Source organism: Nerophis ophidion, linkage group LG06 (assembly GCF_033978795.1).
Source record: "Nerophis ophidion isolate RoL-2023_Sa linkage group LG06, RoL_Noph_v1.0, whole genome shotgun sequence".
In the NCBI taxonomy this organism is placed as follows: Eukaryota; Metazoa; Chordata; class Actinopteri; order Syngnathiformes; family Syngnathidae; genus Nerophis; species Nerophis ophidion.
The window spans coordinates 1098409-1123691 of NC_084616.1; the positions used below are offsets into that span (position 1 = coordinate 1098409).

The window sequence follows — 25283 nt, forward strand, 5'->3', positions numbered from 1 at the left end:
AAATTCTACAAACCCCGTTTCCATATAAGTTGGGAAATTGTATTACATGTAAATATAAACGGAATACAATGATTTGCAAATCATTTTCAACCCATATTCAATAGAATGCACTACAAAGACAACATATTTGATGTTCAAACTCATAAACTTTATTTATTTTTTAGCAAATGATAATTAACTTAGAATTTCGTGGCTGCAACACGTGCCAAAGTAGTTGGAAAGGGCATGTTCACCTTTTCTTTTAACAACACTCAATAAACGTTGGGAACTGAGGAAACTAATTGTTGAAGCTTTGAAAGTGGAATTCTTTCCCATTCTTGTTTTATGTAGAGCTTCAGTCCTTCAACAGTCCGGGGTCTCCGCTGTCCTATTTTACGCTTCATAATGCGCCACACATTTTCCATGGGAGACAGGTCTGGACTGCAGGCGGTCCAGGAAAGTACCCACACTCATTTTTACGAAGCCACGCTGTTGTATCATGTGCTGAATGTGGCTTGGCATTGTCTTGCTGAAATAAGCAGGGGCGTCCATGAAAAAGACGCCGCTTAGATGGCAGCATATGTTGCTCCAAAAGCTGTATGTACCTTTCAACATTAATGGTGCCTTCACAGATGTGTAAGTTACCCATGCCTTGGGCACTAATACACCCCCATACCATCACACATGCTGGCTTTTAAACTTTGCGTTGATAACAGTCTGGATGGTTCGCTTCCCCTTTGGTCCGGATGACACAATGTCAAATATTTCCAAAAACTATTTGAAATGTGGACTCTTCAGACCACAGAACACTTTTCCACTTTGCATCAGTCCATCCTAGATGATCTCGGGCCCAGAGAAGCCGCAGCGTTTCTGGATGTTGTTGATAAATGGCTTTCGCTTTGCATAGTAGAGCTTTAACTTGCACTTACAGATGTAGCGACCAACTGTATTTAGTGACAGTGGTGTTCTGAAGTGTTCCTGAGCCCATGTGGTGATATCCTTTAGAGATTGATGTCGGTTTTTGATACGGAGCCGTCTGAGGGATGGAAGGTCACGGTCATTCAATGTTGGTTTCCGGCCATGCCGCTTACGTGGAGTGATTTCTCCAGATTCTCTGAACCTTTTGATGATATTATGGAGCGTAGATGTTGAAATCCCTAAATTTCTTGCAATGTCACTTTGAGAAAGGTTGTTCTTAAACTGTTTGACTATTTGCTCACGCAGTTGTGGACAAAGGGGTGTACCTCGCCCCATCCTTTCTTGTGAAAGACTGAGCATTTCATGGAAGCTGCTTTTATAGCCAATCATGGCACCCACCTGTTCCCAATTAGCCTGCACACCTGTGGGATGTTCCAAATAAGTGTTTGATGAGCATTCCTCAACTTTATCAGTATCTATTGCCACCTTTCCCAACTTCTTTGTCACGTGTTGCTGGCATCAAATTCCAAAGTTAATGATTATTTGCAAAAAAAAAATAAAGTTTATGAGTTTGAACATGAAATATGTTGTCTTTGTAGCATATTCAACTGAATATGGCTTGAAAAGGATTTGCAAATCATTGTATTCTGTTTATATTTACATCTAACACAATTTCCCAACTCATATGGAAACGGGGTTTGTAGATAATAGTATGTGTGAATGTGGAAATAGTGTCTTTGAGTACCTTGAAGGGATAAAAATCACGATACAAGTATAACCCATTTCCCATTTAGTAAGACTTGTCTTTTTCTGTCCCCTCTTGCAGATAAGGGAGCGTCCTCAGCGGGCCTCCAGAGTTCTGCTGGACATCCAGGCTGGTGCTCCAGTAATAATCATCCCAGAGAGCTCAAGTTCAAGCAGGGTGATTGTGGCCAATTTGGGCCAGCTGGAGCTGCAGAACTGCTTCTTACCTGCCGGGGCTGCTGGCACTTTCTCCGGCCGAGACAAGGTAGAGAAACTCACCATGGCACATGCCTTTTTCCCTACTCTGGTGAGTCCCCTTCCTCCAGCTTGTCCTCTCATGATAACTCCTGTCTGACTGCATTGATTCCAGCTTGTCCTCTCATGATAACTCCTGTCTGACTGCATTGTTTCCAGCTTGTCCTCTCATGATAACTCCTGTCTGACTGCATTGTTTCCAGCTTGTCCTCTCATGATAACTCCTGTCTGACTGCATTGTTTCCAGCTTGTCCTCTCATGATAACTCCTGTCTGACTGCATTGTTTCCAGCTTGTCCTCTCATGATAACTCCTGTCTGACTGCATTGTTTCCAGCTTGTCCTCTCATGATAACTCCTGTCTGACTGCATTGATTCCAGCTTGTCTTCTCATGATAACTCCTGTCTGACTGCATTGTTTCCAGCTTGTCCTCTCATGATAACTCCTGTCTGACTGCATTGTTTCCAGCTTGTCCTCTCATGATAACTCCTGTCTGACTGCATTGTTTCCAGCTTGTCCTCTCATGATAACTCCTGTCTGACTGCATTGTTTCCAGCTTGTCCTCTCATGATAACTCCTGTCTGACTGCATTGTTTCCAGCTTGTCCTCTCATGATAACTCCTGTCTGACTGCATTGTTTCCAGCTTGTCTTCTCATGATAACTCCTGTCTGACTGCATTGTTTCCAGCTTGTCCTCTCATGATAACTCCTGTCTGACTGCATTGATTCCAGCTTGTCCTCTCATGATAACTCCTGTCTGACTGCATTGTTTCCAGCTTGTCCTCTCATGATAACTCCTGTCTGACTGCATTGTTTCCAGCTTGTCCTCTCATGATAACTCCTGTCTGACTGCATTGTTTCCAGCTTGTCCTCTCATGATAACTTAAGTCTGACTGCATTGTTTCCAGCTTGTCCTCTCATGATGACTCCTGTCTGACTGCATTGTTTCCAGCTTGTCCTCTCATGATAACTCCTGTCTGACTGCATTGTTTCCAGCTTGTCCTCTCATGATAACTTAAGTCTGACTGCATTGTTTCCAGCTTGTCCTCTCATGATGACTCCTGTCTGACTGCATTGTTTCCAGCTTGTCCTCTCATGATAACTTAAGTCTGACTGCATTGTTGCTGCTGCCACAAACTCACCAAACTACAAGTTGACCTCATGCATGGAAAACATTTCCAGGCTTATTGAGTCTATTTGTCTTGATTTAGTCTTGAGGGTTGTTGGTTTAAGATGCTCCAATAACAAACATGTAAAGTTTGGAGTGGTTGCTGGTTCAAATACTGCTTTGCTTGTTTTTTTTGTGTGCAAACTTTCTCCACTGGCGTCTTTCTTTCGGTGCATGTCCAAATGATCTTTTTTGTGCATGCATCCATGTGTGGATGGCATGAGAGACGTGGCACCAATTGAGTTTTTCTTCCAGTGAAAGCCAATTTAAAGATGTAACTGTAAACGGCATTATGATAAACCGCGGTAAAACCCTTTTAATTCAAAATGATCATGTCAGGTTCAAACACTGATGACATCTATTAAACAAGACAAAAGGCAAAGAATCAAACAGAGACAGAATTAAATTTGGACTCAGATCTGAGGAGAGACATGGCCACTGTACTCTCTGTACAGTCCTGCACCACGCTCTGCCCAAAGATTGTACTCCTCCTTCTTTATTTGACTTTCTCCCCCGTCCTTATTGTGGGTTCTACCGAGGATGTTGTAGTCGTAATGATTTGTGCAGTCCTTTGAGACATTTGTGATTTGGGGCTATATAAATAAACATTGATTGACTGATTGATTGGTCCTTCCCTCAGCTGCTTCCTGAGGGAAGTGGGTCGTAAACATCTTTGCTTTCGGTTACTGAACAGTTCGAAGAGAGTTCGTCAAATAGTTCAAAAAGAGTCCCATAAAATAGTTCAAAGAGAGTCACATACAATAGTTCAAAGAAAGTCCTATAAAATAGTTCAAAGAGAGTTCCATAAAATAGTTCAAAAAGAGTTTGTGAAATACTTCAAAAAGAGTTCCTCGGAAAGTCGGGCAGATTCTGCTATCTGTCCGCTTTGAAGTCCCAGTGGAGTTTTACGAGCCTTCTTCTTGTTGATTTCAAAGACAGCTTTTTGTCTTCTTGTCAGGAACACAATGTAATACAAAGGTTTTTGTGATCATTTAGAAACAATTATTCTAACAGATCATAAAACCAGGATCGATAACGCTTTGATTGAGGGGGGGGGGTTGCCCACATCTGAGGTCCTCTCCAAGGTTTCTCATAGTCAGCATTGTCACTGGCGTCCCACTGGATGTGAATTCTCCCTGCCCACTGGGTGTGAGTTTTCCTTGCCCTTTTGTGGGTTCTTCCGAGGATGTTGTAGTCGTAATGATTTGTGCAGTCCTTTGAGACATTTGTGATTTGGGGCTATATAAATAAACATTGATTGATTGATTACCATGAATTGATTAACGTGGACCCCAACTTAAACAAGTTGAAAAACTTTTTCTAGTGTTACCATTTAGTGGTCAATTGTACGGAATATGTACTGAACTGTGCAATCTACTAATAAAAGTATCAATCAATCAATCAATCAATTGATACACTGCTCATTTATTACAGAACTTAAGCTAGCTATCTAAAAGGCTAACATGAAAACAAAACACATTAAGCTCTTTCTCCATTAAAATGACATTCCCCAATCTAAACTTATATAATAATAATAATAATGCATTTCACCTATAAGACGCCTTTCTGGGGACTCAAGGACACCGTATACAATCAAAACAATAAAATCAATAGGATAAAAACAACAAAGATTGATAAGAAGAATCACATTGCTGTCTAAACAACTAAGATATTTATCTGTGCAGAATAAGCAAAAAGGCTGCGCTCTCTTAGAGAGATCCATCCATCCACACCCAACACACTTTTTTTTTTTTACCATTGGAAAGAAGGCGACAACTTATAAAAGCCAAAAGCAGTGAGGTTGTCACCTTGTGTAAATGCTAAATAAAAAGAATACAACAAATCCTTTTCAACTTATATTCGATTGAATAGACTGCAAAGACAAGATATTTCATCTTCACAATGAGAAACTTTATTTGTTGCAAACATTAGCTCTTTTGGAATTTGATGCCTGCAACAAGTTTCAAAAAAGCTGGCAAAAGTGGCAAAAAAGACTTAGAAAGTTGAGGAATGCTCATCAAAGACTTATCAATCAATCAATCAATGTTTACTTATATAGCCCTAAATCACTAGTGTCTCAAAGGGCTGCACAAACCACTACGACATCCTCGGTAGGCCCACATAAGGGCAAGGAAAACTCACACCCAGTGGGACGTCGGTGACAATGATGACTATGAGAACATGATACTGTGAAAGTTCAATCCACAATGGATCCAACACAGTCGCGAGAGTCCAGTCCAAAGCGGATCCAACACAGCAGCGAGAGTCCCGTTCACAGCGGAGCCAGCAGGAAACCATCCCAAGCGGAGGCGGATCAGCAGCGCAGAGATGTCCCCAGCCGATACACTGGCGAGCAGTACATGGCCACCGGATCGGACCGGACTCCCTCCACAAAGGAGAGTGGGACATATAAGAAAAAGAAAAGAAACGGCAGATCAACTGGTCTAAAAAGGGAGTCTATTTAAAGGCTAGAGTATACAGATGAGTTTTAAGGTGAGACTTAAATGCTTCTACTGAGGTAGCATTTCGAACTGTTACCGGGAGGGCATTCCAGAGTACTGGAGCCCGAAATGAAAATATAGGGAACATCCCACAGGTGAACAGGCTAATTGGCAACAGGTGGGTGCCATGATTGGCTTTAAAAGCAGCTTCCATGAAATGCTCACTCATTCACAAACAAGGACGGGGCGAGGGTCACCACTTTGTCAACAAATGCCTGAGCAAATTGTTGAAGAACAACATTTCTCAAGCAGCTATAGCATTGAATTTAGGGATTTCACCATCTATGCTGCGTAATATCATCAAAAGGTTGAGAGAATGTGGAGAAATCACTTCACACAAGCGGCAATGCCGAAAACTAACATTGAATGCCCTCAAGTATCCTGTCTTTGCTCTCTATTCAATTGAATATAAGTTGAAAAGGATTTGCAATTCATTGTATTCTGTTTTTATTTAGCATTTACACAAGGAGACAACTTCACTGCTTTTGAGCTTCATATTTCTAAAAAGCAGAAGAGTCATTCTAAAGTCCAACAGACAGTGTAGGATTTCTTCGGGTCTTAATGGTGTGACGTTTCTGATTTTCTACTGAAGAAGGAGTCCACACAGAAGGCAGAAGCGTGGACTTATGAGCAAAGACAGCATAAAAAGCCCCCCAGCAGCCTCAACTTGTGGACCAATGGCAGCACACAGCCTGACCAGCTCACCTCAGGTAAACATCCCTCCTTTCCTATTCCAGGTGCACACTTGTAACTCGCTCCCTTTTCCCCCCGCAGAAGACCACGTGTGTCTCTTGGACTGCATTGCTCTGGATCTGCAGCAGATGGATATATTTGCTGCCGAGCGCCTGCCCTGCCAGCCGTGTGACCGAGGCTGTAAATCCACGGAAATGTCCGATCTTATTTTCCCTTCATACTCTGTCCGTCGCACGGGAGGCAACCTGCTGAAAGAGTGCTGCCGCCTCCAGCTTAAAGTGGAGCGCAACCTGGACAGGTGATATAATCTTTCTTACGTGACGGCCAAATGACGCCTCCGTGAGTGTGTGGCACACTCAATAATTACATTGACCCTAGAGCTAGGCTGTCAAGATAAGTCTTATCGATAATTATTGGTATCGAAAATAAGGAGCTGGAGAAAAATGAATTAAATGTCAACATTTTTATTTCCAATGCATACTTGCCAACCCTCCCGGATTTTCCGGGTGACTCCCGAAATTCAGCACCTCTCCCGAAAACCTCCTGGGACAAATTTTCTCCCGAAAATCTCCCTAAATTCAGCCGTAGCTGGAGGCCACGCCCCCTCCAGCTCCATGCGGACCTGAGTGAGGACAGCCTGTTTTCACATCAGCTTTCCCACAATATAAACAGCGTGTCTGCCCAATGACGTTATAACTGTAGAATGATCGGGGGCGAGTTCTTGGTTTCTTATGTGGGTTTATTGTTAGGCAGTTTCATTAACGTCCTCCCAGCGAGGTAACAACACATAACAACAGCAGTCACGTTTTCGTTACCGTAAAGCAGTTCATCTGCCGTAAACAGCAATGTTGTGACACTCTTAAACAGGACAATACTGCCATCTACTGTACATGCATATGGTTAGAAAAATAGTGACAGAGGATAGAACAAGGATGGACAATTCAACCCTTAACATAACTAGATGAGTGTTATGTGTGTGTATATGTATAAATAAATAAACACTGAAATTCAAGTATTTATTATATATATATATATATATATATATATATATATATATATATATATATATATATATATATATATATATATATAAAACCCCCTCCGCTATCAGGGCAGAAAGGAAAATAAATGTCAACCCAACCATAGAAAACACTCAAAACAATGTAAACAAAAGTCTAAAATCACATTGAACACTTAAAAATGAAAGTGGAAAATAAACCTGAGAAGAACTATTTTCTGCAGGTTTAGTGGCAGGAAGTTACAGCTGTGCTCTAAAGGGTGAGCACTGCTAAGGTGGTGTGGTATTAGCGCCCTTGCCTTGCATCATGTACACACCACATTGGTCTGACTACGGTCCTTTTGAAAAAAATCCCCAAAACTGCTAACTTGTCCAGGTGACTTTTCCTGTTTTATCCACAATTTCTTCATTTTAACTTTGTCTTCTCACTGCATGCAAAGAATCAATCAAACCTGATAGTTGATACTGTCACCTGATTGGCTGTTAGTCTGCCACTCCCGCTACTCACTTCCTGTGTTATCAGAGAGCGAGTGACTTTGTTCATGCAACCATTTTCCTATTTCTTCAAAGAAAAATATATATAAATATCGAACATTTTATTGAACACATTTTTCACTGATATTGGTGACGTTTTATCACCCAGCTCTAATTGGTGATTGGTAATGGCGCCACCTGCTGGATTACAAAAGTCAATACATTGGACTTGATAAGAACAAAATCATAGTTAGCAAACATTATTGTTGTTGTTTTTTATAACATTTAACTGTGCAGAAAGAAAGATGAAATGTGCAACTCCACTAAATGGCAGAGAGGAAAAGAACATGTATTACTTTGTGTAGATTCCTAAAGTAGCCTGAAGCTTGACGCTCCTCTACTATCACATTCACTCCGCTTGCTGCGGCAACAACAAAACTAAACTCCAGACCTTCTTCTTGCTTTGTATGGTTTACTTGTGATCTTAATCATTCAAAATATAAAACAGTCACGATGTGGGAACAAATGAATGACAAAATTAAGAGAGTTTGTTGCAGTACGAGTTAGAAAAAGTATGAATGAGAATAAGTATGAGTGAGGTCAAAATACTGTGTGGCTCGATTCCACCGCACCTGGCAGCAATTACCCATAACACCTTGTGTCCAAAAACCACCTTACCACACAAATCCTTCCGCCATATATGCACTTAAAAAAGTTACGTCATCAAATCATTTTGACAAATGTAATCATTACAATTAAAGTAAGCTTTATATAATTACTCTAAGCATTCAATATATACATTTTCTTATCATGCAAATAAAGTAAACAGTCCCCTTTTGGCTGAATAAACATAAAGCACCTTCCATAAAATGTAAATGAACTTAAACAGTATTTAGGCTCCTACACTTTGCTTAGACCAGTGTTTTCAACCACTGTGCCGCAGCACACTACTGTGCCGTGAGATACAGTCTGGTGTGCTGTGGGAAATTATGTAACTTTACTTATTAGGCTTAAATATGTTTTATGCAAAGCAGTAATTATAGTCTGCAAATGTTGTGTTGTTGTTGAGTGTCGGTGCTGTCTAGAGCTGGGAAGAGTAACCGTGTAATACTCTTCCACATCAGTAGGTGGCAGCCGCTAGCTAATTGCTTTGTAGATGTGGGGAACAGCGGGAGGCAGGGTGCAGGTAAAAAGGTGTCTAATGCTTAAACCAAAAATAAACAAGAGGTGAGTGCCCCTAAGAAAAGGCATTGAAGTTTAGGGAAGGCGATGCAGAACCAAACTAAAACTAAACTGGCGACAAAGTAAACAAAAACAGAATGCTGGACTACAGCAAAAACTTACTGTGGAGCAAAAACAATGTACATCTGGACAGTCAACAATGTCCCCACAAAGAAGGATGAAAACAACTGAAATATTCTTGATTGCTAAAACAAAGTAGAAATATCGCTGAAAGGAAGACATGAAACTTCTACAGGAAAATACCAAAAAAGCCACCAAAATAAACAAAAACAGAATGCTGGATGACAGCAAAGACTTACAGCGTGTGGAGCAAAGACGGCGTCCACAATATACATCCGTACATGACTTGACCATCAACAATGTCCCCACAAAGAAGGATAGCGTCCGCACAACTGAAATAGTCTTGATTGCTAAAACAAAGCGGGTGTGGGGAAAAGCGCTCAAAGGAAGACATGAAACTGCTACAGGAAAATACCAAAAAAAGAGGAAAAAAAACAGCCAAATATAAGCACAAGAAAAGAAGTAAAACACTACACACAGGAAAAGAGCAAAAAAGTGCAAATAAGTCAGGGTGTGATGTGATGCTATGCAGAACTAAACTAAAACTGAACTGGCTACAAAGTAAACAAAAACAGAATGCTGGACGACAGCAAAGACTTACTGTGGAGCAAAGACAATGTACATCCCAACATGACAATCAACAATGTCCACACAAAAACAACTGAAATATTCTTGATTGCTAAAACAAGCTAGAATTATTGTTCAAAGGAAGACTTGAAACTGCTAAAGGAAAACACCAAAAAAAGAGAAAAGGTCACTAAAATAGGAACGCATGACAAGAAGTAAAACACTACACACAGGAAAAGAGGAAACAAGTGCAAATAAGTCAGGGTGTGATGTGACAGGTGGTGACAGTACACCTACTTTGAGACAAGACCTATATTGATACAGTACACCTACTTTGAGACAAGACCTATATTGATACAGTACATCTACTTTGAGACAAGACCTATATTGATACAGTACACCTACTTTGAGACAAGACCTATATTGATACAGTACACCTACTTTGAGACAAGACCTATATTGATACAGTACATCTACTTTGAGACAAGACCTATATTGATACAGTACACCTACTTTGAGACAAGACCTATATTGATACAGTACATCTACTTTGAGACAAGACCTATATTGATACAGTACATCTACTTTGAGACAAGACCTATATTGATACAGTACATCTACTTTGAGACAAGACCTATATTGATACAGTACACCTACTTTGAGACAAGACCTATATTGATACAGTACACCTACTTTGAGACAAGACCTATATTGATACAGTACACCTACTTTGAGACAAGACCTATATTGATACAGTACATCTACTTTGAGACAATACCTATATTGATACAGTACATCTACTTTGAGACAAGACCTATATTGATACAGTACATCTACTTTGAGACAAGACCTATATTGATACAGTACATCTACTTTGAGACAAGACCTATATTGATACAGTACATCTACTTTGAGACAAGACCTATATTGATACAGTACACCTACTTTGAGACAAGACCTATATTGATACAGTACACCTACTTTGAGACAAGACCTATATTGATACAGTACACCTACTTTGAGACAAGACCTATATTGATACAGTACATCTACTTTGAGACAATACCTATATTGATACAGTACATCTACTTTGAGACAAGACCTATATTGATACAGTACATCTACTTTGAGACAAGACCTATATTGATACAGTACATCTACTTTGAGACAAGACCTATATTGATACAGTACATCTACTTTGAGACAAGACCTATATTGATACAATACATCTACTTTGAGACAAGACCTATATTGATACAGTACACCTACTTTGAGACAAGACCTATATTGATACAGTACATCTACTTTGAGACAAGACCTATATTGATACAGTACATCTACTTTGAGACAAGACCTATATTGATACAGTACATCTACTTTGAGACAAGACCTATATTGATACAGTACATCTACTTTGAGACAAGACCTATATTGATACAGTACATCTACTTTGAGACAAGACCTATATTGATACAGTACATCTACTTTGAGACAAGACCTATATTGATACAGTACACCTACTTTGAGACAAGACCTATATTGATACAGTACATCTACTTTGAGACAAGACCTATATTGATACAGTACATCTACTTTGAGACAAGACCTATATTGATACAGTACATCTACTTTGAGACAAGACCTATATTGATACAGTACATCTACTTTGAGACAAGACCTATATTGATACAGTACACCTACTTTGAGACAAGACCTATATTGATACAGTACATCTACTTTGAGACAAGACCTATATTGATACAGTACACCTACTTTGAGACAAGACCTATATTGATACAGTACACCTACTTTGAGACAAGACCTATATTGATACAGTAGATCTACTTTGAGACAAGACCTATATTGATACAGTACATCTACTTTGAGACAAGACCTATATTGATACAGTACATCTACTTTGAGACAAGACCTATATTGATACAGTACATCTACTTTGAGACAAGACCTATATTGATACAGTACACCTACTTTGAGACAAGACCTATATTGATACAGTACATCTACTTTGAGACAAGACCTATATTGATACAGTACACCTACTTTGAGACAAGACCTATATTGATACAGTACATCTACTTTGAGACAAGACCTATATTGATACAGTACATCTACTTTGAGACAAGACCTATATTGATACAGTACATCTACTTTGAGACAAGACCTATATTGATACAGTACATCTACTTTGAGACAAGACCTATATTGATACAGTACACCTACTTTGAGACAAGACCTATATTGATACAGTACATCTACTTTGAGACAAGACCTATATTGATACAGTACATCTACTTTGAGACAAGACCTATATTGATACAGTACATCTACTTTGAGACAAGACCTATATTGATACAGTACATCTACTTTGAGACAAGACCTATATTGATACAGTACATCTACTTTGAGACAAGACCTATATTGATACAGTACATCTACTTTGAGACAAGACCTATATTGATACAGTACATCTACTTTGAGACAAGACCTATATTGATACAGTACACCTACTTTGAGACAAGACCTATATTGATACAGTACATCTACTTTGAGACAAGACCTATATTGATACAGTACATCTACTTTGAGACAAGACCTATATTGATACAGTACATCTACTTTGAGACAAGACCTATATTGATACAGTACATCTACTTTGAGACAAGACCTATATTGATACAGTACATCTACTTTGAGACAAGACCTATATTGATACAGTACATCTACTTTGAGACAAGACCTATATTGATACAGTACATCTACTTTGAGACAAGACCTATATTGATACAGTACATCTACTTTGAGACAAGACCTATATTGATACAGTACATCTACTTTGAGACAAGACCTATATTGATACAGTACATCTACTTTGAGACAAGACCTATATTGATACAGTACATCTACTTTGAGACAAGACCTATATTGATACAGTACATCTACTTTGAGACAAGACCTATATTGATACAGTACATCTACTTTGAGACAAGACCTATATTGATACAGTACATCTACTTTGAGACAAGACCTATATTGATACAGTACATCTACTTTGAGACAAGACCTATATTGATACAGTACACCTACTTTGAGACAAGACCTATATTGATACAGTACATCTACTTTGAGACAAGACCTATATTGATACAGTACATCTACTTTGAGACAAGACCTATATTGATACAGTACATCTACTTTGAGACAAGACCTATATTGATACAGTACATCTACTTTGAGACAAGACCTATATTGATACAGTACACCTACTTTGAGACAAGACCTATATTGATACAGTACACCTACTTTGAGACAAGACCTATATTGATACAGTACACCTACTTTGAGACAAGACCTATATTGATACAGTACATCTACTTTGAGACAAGACCTATATTGATACAGTACATCTACTTTGAGACAAGACCTATATTGATACAGTACATCTACTTTGAGACAAGACCTATATTGATACAGTACATCTACTTTGAGACAAGACCTATATTGATACAGTACATCTACTTTGAGACAAGACCTATATTGATACAGTACATCTACTTTGAGACAAGACCTATATTGATACAGTACATCTACTTTGAGACAAGACCTATATTGATACAGTACATCTACTTTGAGACAAGACCTATATTGATACAGTACATCTACTTTGAGACAAGACCTATATTGATACAGTACACCTACTTTGAGACAAGACCTATATTGATACAGTACATCTACTTTGAGACAAGACCTATATTGATACAGTACATCTACTTTGAGACAAGACCTATATTGATACAGTACATCTACTTTGAGACAAGACCTATATTGATACAGTACATCTACTTTGAGACAAGACCTATATTGATACAGTACATCTACTTTGAGACAAGACCTATATTGATACAGTACATCTACTTTGAGACAAGACCTATATTGATACAGTACATCTACTTTGAGACAAGACCTATATTGATACAGTACATCTACTTTGAGACAAGACCTATATTGATACAGTACATCTACTTTGAGACAAGACCTATATTGATACTGTACATCTACTTTGAGACAAGACCTATATTGATACAGTACATCTACTTTGAGACAAGACCTATATTGATACAGTACACCTACTTTGAGACAAGACCTATATTGATACAGTACATCTACTTTGAGACAAGACCTATATTGATACAGTACATCTACTTTGAGACAAGACCTATATTGATACAGTACACCTACTTTGAGACAAGACCTATATTGATACAGTACATCTACTTTGAGACAAGACCTATATTGATACAGTACATCTACTTTGAGACAAGACCTATATTGATACAGTACACCTACTTTGAGACAAGACCTATATTGATACAGTACATCTACTTTGAGACAAGACCTATATTGATACAGTACACCTACTTTGAGACAAGACCTATATTGATACAGTACATCTACTTTGAGACAAGACCTATATTGATACAGTACATCTACTTTGAGACAAGACCTATATTGATACAGTACATCTACTTTGAGACAAGACCTATATTGATACAGTACACCTACTTTGAGACAAGACCTATATTGATACAGTACATCTACTTTGAGACAAGACCTATATTGATACAGTACATCTACTTTGAGACAAGACCTATATTGATACAGTACATCTACTTTGAGACAAGACCTATATTGATACTGTACATCTACTTTGAGACAAGACCTATATTGATACAGTACATCTACTTTGAGACAAGACCTATATTGATACAGTACACCTACTTTGAGACAAGACCTATATTGATACAGTACATCTACTTTGAGACAAGACCTATATTGATACAGTACATCTACTTTGAGACAAGACCTATATTGATACAGTACACCTACTTTGAGACAAGACCTATATTGATACAGTACATCTACTTTGAGACAAGACCTATATTGATACAGTAGATCTACTTTGAGACAAGACCTATATTGATACAGTACATCTACTTTGAGACAAGACCTATATTGATACAGTACATCTACTTTGAGACAAGACCTATATTGATACAGTACATCTACTTTGAGACAAGACCTATATTGATACAGTACATCTACTTTGAGACAAGACCTATATTGATACAGTACATCTACTTTGAGACAAGACCTATATTGATACAGTACATCTACTTTGAGACAAGACCTATATTGATACAGTACATCTACTTTGAGACAAGACCTATATTGATACAGTACATCTACTTTGAGACAAGACCTATATTGATACAGTACATCTACTTTGAGACAAGACCTATATTGATACAGTACATCTACTTTGAGACAAGACCTATATTGATACAGTACATCTACTTTGAGACAAGACCTATATTGATACAGTACATCTACTTTGAGACAAGACCTATATTGATACAGTACACCTACTTTGAGACAAGACCTATATTGATACAGTACATCTACTTTGAGACAAGACCTATATTGATACAGTACATCTACTTTGAGACAAGACCTATATTGATACAGTACATCTACTTTGAGACAAGACCTATATTGATACAGTACACCTACTTTGAGACAAGACCTATATTGATACAGTACATCTACTTTGAGACAAGACCTATATTGATACAGTACATCTACTTTGAGACAAGACCTATATTGATACAGTACATCTACTTTGAGACAAGACCTATATTGATACAGTACATCTACTTTGAGACAAGACCTATATTGATACAGTACATCTACTTTGAGACAAGACCTATATTGATACAGTACATCTACTTTGAGACAAGACCTATATTGATACAGTACATCTACTTTGAGACAAGACCTATATTGATACAGTACACCTACTTTGAGACAAGACCTATATTGATACAGTACATCTACTTTGAGACAAGACCTATATTGATACAGTACATCTACTTTGAGACAAGACCTATATTGATACAGTACATCTACTTTGAGACAAGACCTATATTGATACAGTACATCTACTTTGAGACAAGACCTATATTGATACAGTACATCTACTTTGAGACAAGACCTATATTGATACAGTACACCTACTTTGAGACAAGAGCTATATTGATACAGTACATCTACTTTGAGACAAGAGCTATATTGATACAGTACATCTACTTTGAGACAAGACCTATAGTCATGCATGCTTGCTTATGCTTTAAAGTCATATCCAACAATTGCCACAACAACTTCTTACTGTCAACTGAGTTTAGTTTTGAATGATTTCTGCTGGTGTTGTGCCTCCGTATTTTGTCAACGTAAAAAATGTGCCTCGGCTGAAAAAATGTTGAAAAAGCCTGTCTTGGACTGCACACATGAAAATAGACAGGAAGTCACCACTCGGATGACTTCAGCGCCTGTAACTAACGTGCTTGTGTTGTTGGATGTTGTCAGAGAGCTGAGTCAGGCGGTGGCAGACATGAGCATCTCTGGCAGCCTGTCCTCTGTGCACTGCTCTCTGGACACACAACATTATCAGCTGATTCGAGGGCTGCTGGAGAACAACCTTGGGGAGCCCGTTGAAGAATACCTGCGCCCCTTCAGCCTGCAGGACCCCAGCACCTACGTGAGACACTCTTCACTTGCACACTCCAAACACACAAACAAGAGCCTGTTTCTCCTCAGACCGTCTTAAGTGGAGATGTCTACACCAACTTGTCCATCCTGGTGGACATGATGGACGTCAGTCTGGAGCTCACGGACCGCAGTTCAACCAGCGGCCACAAACGCTCTCTAGCAAGGTCTTTTTATCTCTTCTCTTTCACATGGTTGTGCTGTATTATTATATAAACCCTGTTTCCATATGAGTTGGGAGTCTGTGTCAGAATACAATGATTTGCAAATCCTTTTCAAGCCATATTCCGTTGAATATGCTACAAAGACAACATATTTGATGTTCAAACTCATAAACTTTTTTTATTTGCAAATAATCATTAACTTTAGAATTTGATGTCCAGTCCATAGTGGATCCAACATAATAGTGAGAGTCCAGTCCATAGTGGATCTAACATAATAGTGAGAGTCCAGTCCATAGTGGATCTAACATAATCCGCTTGAGATGGTTTCCTGTGGACGGGACTCTCGCGGCTGTGTTGGAGCCACTATGGATTGAACTTTCACAGTATCATGTTAGACCCGCTCTACATCCATTGCTTTCGGTCCCCTAGAGGGGGGGGGTTGCCCACATCTGAGGTCCTCTCCAAAGTTTCTCATAGTCAGCATTGTCACTGGCGTCCCACTGGATGTGAATTCTCCCTGCCCACTGGGTGTGAGTTTTCCTTGCCCTTTTGTGGGTTCTTCCGAGGATGTTGTAGTCGTAATGATTTGTGCAGTCCTTTGAGACATTTGTGATTTGGGGCTATATAAATAAACATTGATTGATTGATTGATTGATAATAGTGAGAGTCCAGTCCATTGTGGATCTAACATAATAGTGTGAGAGTCCAGTCCATAGTGGATCTAACATAATAGTGTGAGAGTCCAGTCCATAGTGGATCTAACATAATAGTGTGAGTCCAGTCCATAGTGGATCTAACATAATAGTGAGAGTCCAGTCCATAGTGGATCTAACCTAATAGTGTGAGAGTCCAGTCCATAGTGGATCTAACATAATAGTGTGAGTCCAGTCCATAGTGGATCTAACATAATAGTGAGAGTCCAGTCCATAGTGGATCTAACATAATAGTGTGAGTCCAGTCCATAGTGGATCTAACATAATAGTGAGAGTCCAGTCCATAGTGGATCTAACATAATAGTGAGAGTCCAGTCCATAGTGGATCTAACATAATAGTGTGAGAGTCCAGTCCATAGTGGATCTAACATAATAGTGAGAGTCCAGTCCATAGTGGATCTAACATAATAGTGTGAGAGTCCAGTCCATAGTGGATCTAACATAATAGTGTGAGTCCAGTCCATAGTGGATCTAACATAATAGTGAGAGTCCAGTCCATAGTGGATCTAACATAATAGTGAGAGTCCAGTCCATAGTGGATCTAACATAATAGTGTGAGAGTCCAGTCCATAGTGGATCTAACATAATAGTGAGAGTCCAGTCCATAGTGGATCTAACATAATAGTGAGAGTCCAGTCCATAGTGGATCTTACATAATAGTGAGACTCCAGTCCATAGTGGATCTAACATAATAGTGAGAGTCCAGTCCATAGTGGATCTAACATAATAGTGTGAGAGTCCAGTCCATAGTGGATCTAACATAATAGTGTAAGAGTCCAGTCCATAGTGGATCTAACATAATAGTGAGAGTCCAGTCCATAGTGGATCTAACATAATAGTGTGAGAGTCCAGTCCATAGTGGAGCTAACATAATAGTGAGAGTCCAGCCCATAGTGGATCTAACATAATAGTGAGGGTCCAGTCCATAGTGGATCTAACATAATAGTGTGAGAGTCCAGTCCATAGTGGAGCTAACATAATAGTGAGAGTCCAGCCCATAGTGGATCTAACATAATAGTGAGGGTCCAGTCCATAGTGGATCTAACATAATAGTGTGAGAGTCCAGTCCATAGTGGATCTAACATAATAGTGAGAGTCCAGTCCATAGTGGATCTAACATAATAGTGTGAGAGTCCAGTCCATAGTGGATCTAACATAATATTGTGAGAGTCCAGTCCATAGTGGATCTAACATAATAGTGAGAGTCCAGTCCATAGTGGATCTAACATAATATTGTGAGAGTCCAGTCCATAGTGGATCTAACATAATAGTGAGAGTCCAGTCCATAGTGGATCTCACATAATAGTGAGAGTCCAGTCCATAGTGGATCTAACATAATAGTGTGAGAGTCCAGTCCATAGTGGATCTAACATAATAGTGTGAGAGTCCAGTCCATAGTGGATCTAACATAATAGTGTAAGAGTCCAGTCCATAGTGGATCTAACATAATAGTGTGAGAGTCCAGTCCATAGTGGATCTAACATAATAGTGTGAGAGTCCAGTCCATTGTGGATCTAACATAATAGTGTGAGAGTACAGTCCATAGTGGATCTAACATAATAGTGTGAGAGTCCAGTCCATAGTGGATCTAACATAATAGTGTGAGAGTCCAGTCCATAGTGGATCTAACATAATAGTGAGAGTCCAGTCCATAGTGGATCTAACATAATAGTGAGAGTCCAGTCCATAGTGGATCTTACATAATAGTGAGACTCCAGTCCATAGTGGATCTAACATAATAGTGAGAGTCCAGTCCATAGTGGATCTAACATAATAGTGTGAGAGTCCAGTCCATAGTGGATCTAACATAATAGTGTAAGAGTCCAGTCCATAGTGGATCTAACATAATAGTGAGAGTCCAGTCCATAGTGGATCTAACATAATAGTGTGAGAGTCCAGTCCATAGTGGAGCTAACATAATAGTGAGAGTCCAGCCCATAGTGGATCTAACATAATAGTGAGGGTCCAGTCCATAGTGGATCTAACATAATAGTGTGAGAGTCCAGTCCATAGTGGAGCTAACATAATAGTGAGAGTCCAGCCCATAGTGGATCTAACATAATAGTGAGGGTCCAGTCCATAGTGGATCTAACATAATAGTGTGAGAGTCCAGTCCATAGTGGATCTAACATAATAGTGAGAGTCCAGTCCATAGTGGATCTAACATAATAGTGTGAGAGTCCAGTCCATAGTGGATCTAACATAATATTGTGAGAGTCCAGTCCATAGTGGATCTAACATAATAGTGAGAGTCCAGTCCATAGTGGATCTAACATAATATTGTGAGAGTCCAGTCCATAGTGGATCTAACATAATAGTGAGAGTCCAGTCCATAGTGGATCTAACATAATAGTGAGAGTCCAGTCCATAGTGGATCTCACATAATAGTGAGAGTCCAGTCCATAGTGGATCTAACATAATAGTGTGAGAGTCCAGTCCATAGTGGATCTAACATAATAGTGTGAGAGTCCAGTCCATAGTGGATCTAACATAATAGTGTAAGAGTCCAGTCCATAGTGGATCTAACATAATAGTGAGAGTCCAGTCCATAGTGGATCTAACATAATAGTGTGAGAGTCCAGTCCATAGTGGATCTAACATAATAGTGTAAGAGTCCAGTCCATAGTGGATCTAACATAATAGTGTGAGAGTCCAGTCCATAGTGGATCTAACATAATAGTGTGAGAGTCCAGTCCATTGTGGATCTAACATAATAGTGTGAGAGTACAGTCCATAGTGGATCTAACATAATAGTGTGAGAGTCCAGTCCATAGTGGATCTAACATAATAGTGTGAGAGTCCAGTCCATTGTGGATCTAACATAATAGTGTGAGAGTACAGTCCATAGTGGATCTAACATAATAGTGAGAGTCCAGTCCATAGTGGATCTAACATAATAGTGAGAGTCCAGTCCATAGTGGATCTAACATAATAGTGTGAGAGTCCAGTCCATAGTGGATCTAACATAATAGTGTAAGAGTCCAGTCCATAGTGGATCTAACATAATAGTGTGAGAGTCCAGTCCATAGTGGATCTAACATAATAGTGAGAGAGTCCAGTCCATAGTGGATCTAACATAATAGTGTGAGAGTCCAGTCCATAGTGGATCTAACATAATAGTGTGAGAGTCCAGTTCATAGTGGATCTAACATAATAGTGTGAGAGTCCAGTCCATAGTGGATCTAACATAATAGTGTGAGAGTCCAGTCCATAGTGGATCTAACATAATCGTGAGAGTCCAGTCCATAGTGGATCTAACATAATAGTGTGAGTCCAGTCCATAGTGGATCTAACATAATAGTGAGAGTCCAGTCCATAGTGGATCTAACATAATAGTGAGAGTCCAGTCCATAGTGGATTTAACATAATAGTGTGAGAGTCCAGTCCATAGTGGATCTAACATAATAGTGTGAGAGTCCAGTCCATAGTGGATCTAACATAATAGTGTAAGAGTCCAGTCCATAGTGGATCTAACATAATAGTGTGAGAGTCCAGTCCATAGTGGATCTAACATAATAGTGAGAGAGTCCAGTCCATAGTGGATCTAACATAATAGTGTGAGAGTCCAGTCCATAGTGGATCTAACATAATAGTGTGAGAGTCCAGTCCATAGTGGATCTAACATAATCGTGAGAGTCCAGTCCATAGTGGATCTAACATAATAGTGTGAGAGTCCAGTCCATAGTGGATCTAACATAATAGTGAGAGTCCAGTCCATAGTGGATCTAACATAATAGTGAGAGTCCAGTCCATAGTGGATCTAACATAATAGTGAGAGTCCAGTCCATAGTGGATCTAACATAATAGTGAGAGTCCAGTCCATAGTGGATCTAACATAATAGTGAGAGTCCAGTCCATAGTGGATCTAACATAATAGTGTGAGAGTCCAGTCCATTGTGGATCTAACATAATAGTGTGAGAGTCCAGTCCATAGTGGATCTAACATAATAGTGTGAGTCCAGTCCATAGTGGATCTAACATAATAGTGTGAGAGTCCAGTCCATAGTGGATCTAACATAATAGTGAGAGTCCAGTCCATAGTGGATCTAACATAATAGTGAGAGTCCAGTCCATAGTGGATCTAACATAATAGTGAGAGTCCAGTCCATAGTGGATCTAACATAATAGTGTGAGAGTCCAGTCCATAGTGGATCTAACATAATAGTGTGAGAGTCCAGTCCATAGTGGATCTAACATAATCGTGAGAGTCCAGTCCATAGTGGATCTAACATAATAGTGTGAGAGTCCAGTCCATAGTGGATCTAACATAATAGTGAGAGTCCAGTCCATAGTGGATCTAACATAATAGTGAGAGTCCAGTCCATAGTGGATCTAACATAATAGTGAGAGTCCAGTCCATAGTGGATCTAACATAATAGTGAGAGTCCAGTCCATAGTGGATCTAACATAATAGTGAGAGTCCAGTCCATAGTGGATCTAACATAATAGTGTGAGAGTCCAGTCCATTGTGGATCTAACATAATAGTGTGAGAGTCCAGTCCATAGTGGATCTAACATAATAGTGTAAGAGTCCAGTCCATAGTGGATCTAACATAATAGTGTGAGAGTCCAGTCCATAGTGGATCTAACATAATAGTGAGAGAGTCCAGTCCATAGTGGATCTAACATAATAGTGTGAGAGTCCAGTCCATAGTGGATCTAACATAATAGTGTGAGAGTCCAGTCCATAGTGGATCTAACATAATCGTGAGAGTCCAGTCCATAGTGGATCTAACATAATAGTGTAAGAGTCCAGTCCATAGTGGATCTAACATAATAGTGTGAGAGTCCAGTCCATAGTGGATCTAACATAATAGTGTGAGAGTCCAGTCCATTGTGGATCTAACATAATAGTGTGAGAGTACAGTCCATAGTGGATCTAACATAATAGTGTGAGAGTCCAGTCCATAGTGGATCTAACATAATAGTGTGAGAGTCCAGTCCATTGTGGATCTAACATAATAGTGTGAGAGTACAGTCCATAGTGGATCTAACATAATAGTGAGAGTCCAGTCCATAGTGGATCTAACATAATAGTGAGAGTCCAGTCCATAGTGGATCTAACATAATAGTGTGAGAGTCCAGTCCATAGTGGATCTAACATAATAGTGTAAGAGTCCAGTCCATAGTGGATCTAACATAATAGTGTGAGAGTCCAGTCCATAGTGGATCTAACATAATAGTGAGAGAGTCCAGTCCATAGTGGATCTAACATAATAGTGTGAGAGTCCAGTCCATAGTGGATCTAACATAATAGTGTGAGAGTCCAGTCCATAGTGGATCTAACATAATCGTGAGAGTCCAGTCCATAGTGGATCTAACATAATAGTGTGAGAGTCCAGTCCATAGTGGATCTAACATAATAGTGAGAGTCCAGTCCATAGTGGATCTAACATAATAGTGAGAGTCCAGTCCATAGTGGATCTAACATAATAGTGAGAGTCCAGTCCATAGTGGATCTAACATAATAGTGTGAGAGTCCAGTCCATAGTGGATCTAACATAATAGTGTGAGAGTCCAGTCCATAGTGGATCTAACATAATAGTGTAAGAGTCCAGTCCATAGTGGATCTAACATAATAGTGTGAGAGTCCAGTCCATAGTGGATCTAACATAATAGTGAGAGAGTCCAGTCCATAGTGGATCTAACATAATAGTGTGAGAGTCCAGTCCATAGTGGATCTAACATAATAGTGTGAGAGTCCAGTCCATAGTGGATCTAACATAATCGTGAGAGTCCAGTCCATAGTGGATCTAACATAATAGTGTGAGAGTCCAGTCCATAGTGGATCTAACATAATAGTGAGAGTCCAGTCCATAGTGGATCTAACATAATAGTGAGAGTCCAGTCCATAGTGGATCTAACATAATAGTGAGAGTCCAGTCCATAGTGGATCTAACATAATAGTGAGAGTCCAGTCCATAGTGGATCTAACATAATAGTGAGAGTCCAGTCCATAGTGGATCTAACATAATAGTGTGAGAGTCCAGTCCATTGTGGATCTAACATAATAGTGTGAGAGTCCAGTCCATAGTGGATCTAACATAATAGTGTGAGTCCAGTCCATAGTGGATCTAACATAATAGTGTGAGAGTCCAGTCCATAGTGGATCTAACATAATAGTGTGAGAGTCCAGTCCATAGTGGATCTAACATAATAGTGTGAGAGTCCAGTCCATAGTGGATCTAACATAATCGTGAGAGTCCAGTCCATAGTGGATCAAACATAATAGTGTGAGAGTCCAGTCCATAGTGGATCTAACATAATAGTGAGAGTCCAGTCCATAGTGGATCTAACATAATAGTGAGAGTCCAGTCCATAGTGGATCTAACATAATAGTGAGAGTCCAGTCCATAGTGGATCTAACATAATAGTGAGAGTCCAGTCCATAGTGGATCTAACATAATAGTGAGAGTCCAGTCCATTGTGGATCTAACATAATAGTGTGAGAGTCCAGTCCATAGTGGATCTAACATAATAGTGTGAGTCCAGTCCATAGTGGATCTAACATAATAGTGTGAGAGTCCAGTCCATAGTGGATCTAACATAATAGTGTGAGAGTCCAGTCCATAGTGGATCTAACATAATAGTGTGAGAGTCCAGTCCATAGTGGATCTAACATAATAGTGAGAGTCCAGTCCATAGTGGATCTAACATAATAGTGTGAGAGTCCAGTCCATAGTGGATCTAACATAATAGTGTGAGAGTCCAGTCCATAGTGGATCTAACATAATAGTGAGAGTCCAGTCCATAGTGGATCTAACATAATAGTGTGAGTCCAGTCCATAGTGGATCTAACATAATAGTGAGAGTCCAGTCCATAGTGGATCTAACATAATAGTGTGAGAGTCCAGTCCATAGTGGATCTAACATAATAGTGAGAGTCCAGTCCATAGTGGATCTAACATAATAGTGAGAGTCCAGTCCATAGTGGATCTAACATAATAGTGTGAGAGTCCAGTCCATAGTGGATCTAACATAATAGTGTGAGAGTCCAGTCCATAGTGGATCTAACATAATAGTGTGAGAGTCCAGTCCATAGTGGATCTAACATAATAGTGTGAGTCCAGTCCATAGTGGATCTAACATAATAGTGTGAGAGTCCAGTCCATAGTGGATCTAACATAATAGTGTGAGAGTCCAGTCCATAGTGGATCTAACATAATAGTGTGAGAGTCCAGTCCATAGTGGATCTAACATAATAGTGAGAGTCCAGTCCATAGTGGATCTAACATAATAGTGAGAGTCCAGTCCATAGTGGATCTAACATAATAGTGAGAGTCCAGTCCATAGTGGATCTAACCTAATAGTGAGAGTCCAGTCCATAGTGGATCTAACATAATAGTGTGAGAGTCCAGTCCATAGTGGATCTAACATAATAGTGTAAGTCCAGTCCATAGTGGATCTAACATAATAGTGAGAGTCCAGTCCATAGTGGACCTAACATAATAGTGAGAGTCCAGTCCATAGTGGATCTAACATAATAGTGAGAGAGTCCAGTCCATAGTGGATCTAACATAATAGTGTGAGAGTCCAGTCCATAGTGGATCTAACATAATAGTGTGAGAGTCCAGTCCATAGTGGATCTAACATAATCGTGAGAGTCCAGTCCATAGTGGATCTAACATAATAGTGTGAGAGTCCAGTCCATAGTGGATCTAACATAATAGTGAGAGTCCAGTCCATAGTGGATCTAACATAATAGTGAGAGTCCAGTCCATAGTGGATCTAACATAATAGTGAGAGTCCAGTCCATAGTGGATCTAACATAATAGTGAGAGTCCAGTCCATAGTGGATCTAACATAATAGTGAGAGTCCAGTCCATAGTGGGGCCAGCAGGAGATCATGTTGAGTGGAAACAGGTGAGCAGCACAGAGATGCACAGATGAGTGGTCCACCCTGGGTCCTGACCTTGGTCAGCTTGCGCTTCCATCGGTGGTCAGCGAATCTGTACCCCCCCCCCCCCCCCCCAATAAGGACAGGGGGGCAGAGCCGAAAAGAAATGGCAGATCAACTCTTCTAATAGGGGGTCTATGTAAAGGTTAGAGTATACAAATGAGTTTTAAGATGGACTAAAATGCTTCTACTGAGGTAGCATCTCTAACTGTTCCTGCTAGAACATTCCAGAGGACTAGAAAAAGCTCTATTTTTAAAGTGGAATGTGTC

General features: G+C 39.4%; 1 protein-coding gene across 1 annotated transcript in view; it reads left to right on the plus strand.

Annotated features, from left to right (window-relative positions):
- LOC133553969 (intermembrane lipid transfer protein VPS13D-like) overlaps positions 1-25283 on the plus strand; it is a 172781-nt gene that overhangs the window by 11131 nt on the left and 136367 nt on the right. Inside the window, exons 2-6 of the mRNA XM_061902291.1 lie at positions 1724-1948; positions 6157-6274; positions 6339-6555; positions 16060-16231; positions 16291-16406. Coding sequence (XP_061758275.1) covers positions 1724-1948; positions 6157-6274; positions 6339-6555; positions 16060-16231; positions 16291-16406 — 848 coding nt within the window. The remainder of the gene's footprint in view (positions 1-1723; positions 1949-6156; positions 6275-6338; positions 6556-16059; positions 16232-16290; positions 16407-25283) is intronic.